Genomic DNA, 6,000 nt, shown 5'->3' with positions numbered 1-6,000 from the left:
CACTCAAATCTTGGGCAATGCAGACTCCAACTAGGCTCTGATGAAAGGTGGTAGATCTGAAATGTTAACTTTGTTTCTCTTTCCACAGATGCTGTCTGACCTGCTGAGTATTTCCCCCATTTTCTGTTCTGATTTCCAGCATCTGTATAAATTTGCCTTTGGTCCAACAGTTCGAGCTTCAGTTCAACTTCTCATCAAACCGGTCTTCAAGCAATGCATCATTTGCTTCAGTGGGCACGAATAATCACTTCTATAATTGGCACCTAAGAATGTCACGAATTTTACTGCAAACAAAAATGCCACGAGTCTAAATGTCAAAAGTCTGAGGCGGGGGGGGGGGGGGGGGGGGCATCCCCTCCAGACAGATGTACAGGCAATCCTGCAATTCCACCACTCTGTAAACATGTGCAGTGTATAGTGTATAGTTTGGATATAACGACTTGGTGATGGGATTGGAAGCTCAACTCACCAGTCATTGACCAAGTGACAAGACGGCTATTTTGGTCACTGGTCTTTCAAATCTGTTGAAGTCTATATACCCCTCGATCTGTTCGTTTTTTTCTCCCAAAAAATCTCCTGACGATCCTTGCACGCGGGAAGAGCCGCCGTCCTCGTCCTCCCGAGCGTCTACCCCGTCGTCATGGTAACAGAGCGCCCCGTCCTATCGGCTACCGGCGGCCAGCCGCCCCCACCCTCCCTCCTGCTGTAGCGCGAGCGGTTTCCGTTAGGTAGCGCATGCTTACAGGCGCGCGGCCGCGGCACGGGAGCAGCAGCAGCGTGAGTCCAGATGGCGTCGCTGGGACGGAATGCGACCGCTGTGGCGCAATGAGCGAGAGCTGGGTCGGCTGAGGCGAATCGTGTACCGTCGTCACCAAGCCAGGGATAAGAGGATAGTCACTTCAGTGCCGGGTCAGTGAGCAATAACACCGCCTCTCTACGCGCGCGCACCGTGAGAGAATTCCATGCAAACCGGCCGCCTCTCAGGCTTATCCTGCACCGGGCGAGATGTGGACACCGACGGAAGAGGAGAAATTTGGCGTCGGTGAGTTGATTTGTTGATGGTGTTTGCCGTTTTCTTTTGCCCCCCACCACCCACCCAAATCAAGTAGCAAAGAAAAACGAGCACCGTCTTAATGTCATCTCTCTTTCTTCTTAACCCCACCCGCCCCTGCTCTCGTCTCAAAAAAACAAACAACCGGTGGCGGAGTGCGGGGGCTGCAGGGCGCAGCGAATAACACTTAATGTTCGTAATCGTTTTTCTGGCGGCTCTCTGGAAGGAGCATTTAAATGAAATGAGATGGTTGTAACTTTAGTGAAAAGGACGGCGGCTTTTGATGGTGCAGTTTGCCCTCACGATGATGGGTTTTTTTTTAACGGTCTGCGTTGGCCACTCGGTTTGTCAGACAGTTGGTTGCAAGTGTTCAAAGTCGATGACAGCTGACCCTAAATATCGCAGAATTGATGTCAGATGAGCTTCCCTGCGAAGTGCATTAGAAACCGTTACATAAACTGTTGCGTGCGAAGTGTATAAGCGTTAGCGTTGTTCTTGCATGCATTGCTGCATGTCAAGGATTTTAATTTTTGCAGCGCTGATTGCAAATATAAATTCAGTCTCCTGATGGAGCTTGTGTTTTGCTCGCTCTCTTTCTCACCGTTGTGATTTGGTTATGTATGATGTTCCAGGCTAGTCAAAGGTATCATATTTCGGTGGAGGGCGCTGTCATTACGTTCTGACAAAATGTACCTTGCAGCACACACACACATGGATCCTGTTGGATGTTTAAAATGGTAATGGAGGGCACGAAATAAGTGGTGCAGCAAGCAAAACGTAGGTCAACAGGAGACTGTAGAACAAATCTTACAGCCTAAATACCATCTGCTCTACATCCTTTCCACCATTTTAAGGATGGTGGCAATATAAAATGTACTCTCATTTATGAAGAGGTTGAAATATTTGGGAGCTTCATAAAATCACCGTTTATGCGAATGATATAGGCAATTGTTCAAAACAAAGTTTATAACAAAACAATGGATTACTTGGTCTATTATTGAATATGTTCTTAATATTTGGTTAATACAGTTTAGAATATGTAGTGTCTAACAGTAGCTGCGGTATGACATAATTTGTAAGACGAACAGGGAAAACTTCTGGTTCTATTTACGAAATATCATCATTGTTGTATCGATGTTTTAGAGCTGCTAGGGACCATGTGGGAATGACTTGTACCAGTAGATTTTAGTAATACCCGTCTGGTTGAATGACAACTTCAAATTGTAAACAGGAAATGTTGTGGTTGGGCAATCAAATGCGAAGGTACATGCAAGCTTGTGTGTGGAGCAACGACACTAGGTATCCATTTACAGCAGCATCTTACCATTGCATCTGTTTAAACAAGTTAGATATGGTGGCTATCCATGTGATTTGTTGGTCCATATCAGTAAAATATAATATGTAGAGGAGCCTTTCAACTGCCGTTATCCTTGATAAGATAGGAAAGAGGTTCGCAGGCCAGTTTTATCTTGGTGCACCACAAAGGGAAGTACAAGTAATTTTCCTTTCCTCTTGGCCATCCATATTCCCTCTTCTAAAAAAAAATTGAAGGGGCTTGCATCTTCACAATTCTTTGTTTGCAAGCTGTTCCCTAAAGCCTTGCACTGGTGCCTGGAAAAGGTTTAATTTCAAATCTGAGCTTGCCCGAATTTCCCAGTTTGAATTTGCATTATGTTGAGATATGCCAGTTCTTCTCGCGATTTGAGAGACATGTTGAGGTGCATTAGTGGTCACACTTGCAAAATAGTTTGTGATGCCTTTTTTGCTTCACAATTTCCCCATTCCTTTCGCTTCCTGAAGACATTTACTGCTACTGGTTTCTAATTCCACAAGTGTCGGGTGCCTTCCAGTAATTCTTTCAAGTGGTGTTCATTCTTGGGTGGGGCTGGAAAGTGAGTGTCACTTCCAATCAATTTTGATTGTCTTCACCTGATACCCAGATAACGTCACGGCCAGCAGGAATTGCTGTATAATATAGCGGAGCAGGAATATTGATCAAGTTTCTATATAGTATTTGTTGAAATCAAGTAAGTTAGCACCGAAGGAGACCAAATTTGGAATCTTCCTGGTTTGGGTAAACTCTTCATGGCTAAAAAATACTGAGCCATCAGGGAGGCTTTACTGATGGATTTTTTTTGGAAAAAGGATGGATTGATTAAAATTAGACTGTTACTTTTCCAAATTATCCAGCTAACGGTGACAGACATAAGTGAAATACCACAATCAACGTCTACGATTTTTAAAGCACACTGGAGTTCCAAGATCCCGTGCTACAGAATGCTAGAATGTGAAATTATATCTTCAATATTCTCACGTTGAGTTCCCAAATTGGACCAAGAGAGACACTAGGAACTTGGTTTTTAAGCCGGATGAATTTTGGGTCTCGACGCCAACCCGCGTTGCGACGCTAATTTTAAACAGCCTAATTGGCCAGGTGGCGAATTTGACCGCCCCAATTAAAGGTGCCGAGTAACTCCAGGTGGTAGGAGCTGCCTACCTGGCATCTGCGGCAAAGGCATGTTGAGAGCTGTTCCTGCCTTTCCGATTTGAGCAAGCAGCTCGTCGGAAGGCTAGGAGCTCGAAAACAGCCATGGTTGGTGCAGCGCTCTTGCTGGCATTAATTGCCCCGAGATTTCAACTCTCAGCGATTGCAGAGAAAATTACTGTACCAGGTCGTCGTGACGAACCGACACGCACGAAACTGATTGGGCTTACTGGAGGGAAAAATAATTCCAAACCCGAACGGACAGACCTTTTAATGAAAACAGAATTACCTGGAAAAACTCAGCAGGTCTGGCAGCATCGGCGGAGAAGAAAAGAGTTGACGTTTCGAGTCCTCATGACCCTTCGACAGAACTTGAGTTCGAGTCCAGGAAAGAGCTGAAATATAAGCTGGTTTAAGGTGTGTGTGTGGGGGGCGGAGAGATAGAGAGACAGAGAGGTGGAGGGGGTTGGTGTGGTTGTAGCGACAAACAAGCAGTGATAGAAGCAGATCATCAAAAGATGTCAACAACAATAGTACAATAGAACACATAGGTGTTAAAGTTAAAGTTGGTGATATTATCTAAACGAATGTGCTAATTAAGAATGGATGGTAGGGCACTCAAGGTATAGCTCTAGTGGGTTTTTTTTTATTTTATATAATGGAAATAGGTGGGAAAAGGAAAATCTTTATAATTTATTGGGAAAAAAAAAAGAAGGGGGAAACAGAAAGGGGGTGGGGATGGGGGAGGGGACTCACGACCTAAAGTTGTTGAATTCAATATTCAGTCCGGAAGGCTGTAAAGTCCCTAGTCGGAAGATGAGGTGTTGTTCCTCCAGTTTGCGTTGGGCTTCACTGGAACAATGCAGCAAGCCAAGGACAGACATGTGGGCAAGAGAGCAGGGTGGAGTGTTAAAATGGCAAGCGACAGGGAGGTTTGGGTCATTCTTGCGGACAGACCGCAGGTGTTCTGCAAAGCGGTCGCCCAGTTTACGTTTGGTCTCTCCAATGTAGAGGAGACCACATTGGGAGCAACGAATGCAGTAGACTAAGTTGGGGGAAATGCAAGTGAAATGCTGCTTCACTTTAAAGGAGTGTTTGGGTCCTTGGACGGTGAGGAGAGAGGAAGTGAAGGGGCAGGTGTTGCATCTTTTGCGTGGGCAAGGGGTTGTGCCATAGGAGGGGGTTGAGGAGTAGGGGGTGATGGAGGAGTGGACCAGGGTGTCCCGGAGGGAGCGATCCCTACGGAATGCCGATAAGGGGGGTGAAGGGAAGATGTGTTTGGTAGTGGCATCATGCTGGAGTTGGCGGAAATGGCGGAGGATGATCCTTTGAATGCAGAGGCTGGTGGGGTGATAAGTGAGGACAAGGGGGACCCTATCATGTTTCTGGGAGGGAGGAGAAGGAGTGAGGGCGGATGCGCGGGAGATGGGCCGGACACGGTTGAGGGCCCTGTCAACGACCGTGGGTGGAAAACCTCGGTTAAGGAAGAAGGAGGACATGTCAGAGGAACTGTTTTTGAATGTAGCATCATCGGAACAGATGCGACGGAGGCGAAGGAACTGAGAGAATGGGATGGAGTCCTTACAGGAAGTGGGGTGTGAGGAGCTGTAGTCGAGATAGCTGTGGGTGTCGGTGGGTTTGTAATGGATATTGGTGGACAGTCTATCACCAGAGATTGAGACAGAGAGGTCAAGGAAGGGAAGGGAAGTGTCAGAGATGGACCACGTGAAAATGATGGAGGGGTGGAGATTGGAAGCAAAATTAATAAATTTTTCCAAGTCCTGACGAGAGCATGAAGCAGCACCGAAATAATCATCGATGTACCGGAGAAAGAGTTGTGGAAGGGGGCCGGAGTAGGACTGCAACAAGGAATGTTCCACATACCCCATAAAGAGACAGCTATCTCGACTACAGCTCCTCACACCCCACTTCCTGTAAGGACTCCATCCCATTCTCTCAGTTCCTTCGCCTCCGTCGCATCTGTTCCGATGATGCTACATTCAAAAACAGTTCCTCTGACATGTCCTCCTTCTTCCTTAACCGAGGTTTTCCACCCACGGTCGTTGACAGGGCCCTCAACCGTGTCCGGCCCATCTCCCGCGCATCCGCCCTCACTCCTTCTCCTCCCTCCCAGAAACATGATAGGGTCCCCCTTGTCCTCACTTATCACCCCACCAGCCTCCGCATTCAAAGGATCATCCTCCGCCATTTCCGCCAACTCCAGCATGATGCCACTACCAAACACATCTTCCCTTCACCCCCCTTATCGGCAGTCCGTAGGGATCGCTCCCTCCGGGACACCCTGGTCCACTCCTCCATCACCCCCTACTCCTCAACCCCCTCCTATGGCACAACCCCTTGCCCACGCAAAAGATGCAACACCTGCCCCTTCACTTCCTCTCTCCTCACCGTCCAAGGACCCAAACACTCCTTTAAAGTGAAGCAGCATTTCACTTGCATTTCC

At 47.3% G+C, this 6,000-nt stretch overlaps 1 protein-coding gene across 1 annotated transcript in view; it reads left to right on the top strand.

Annotated features, from left to right (window-relative positions):
* The first annotated feature begins 787 nt into the window (after positions 1-787).
* dock3 (dedicator of cytokinesis 3) overlaps positions 788-6,000 on the top strand; it is a 1,401,685-nt gene continuing 1,396,472 nt past the window's right edge. Inside the window, 1 exon segment of the mRNA XM_041191502.1 lies at positions 788-909. Coding sequence (XP_041047436.1) covers positions 807-909 — 103 coding nt within the window. The 5' untranslated portion in view covers positions 788-806.

The sequence above is a fragment of the Carcharodon carcharias genome, chromosome 7 (genome assembly GCF_017639515.1).
Source record: "Carcharodon carcharias isolate sCarCar2 chromosome 7, sCarCar2.pri, whole genome shotgun sequence".
In the NCBI taxonomy this organism is placed as follows: Eukaryota; Metazoa; Chordata; class Chondrichthyes; order Lamniformes; family Lamnidae; genus Carcharodon; species Carcharodon carcharias.
Note: the sequence above shows the minus strand (reverse complement) of the source record. Positions and strands in the feature narration are given on the sequence as shown.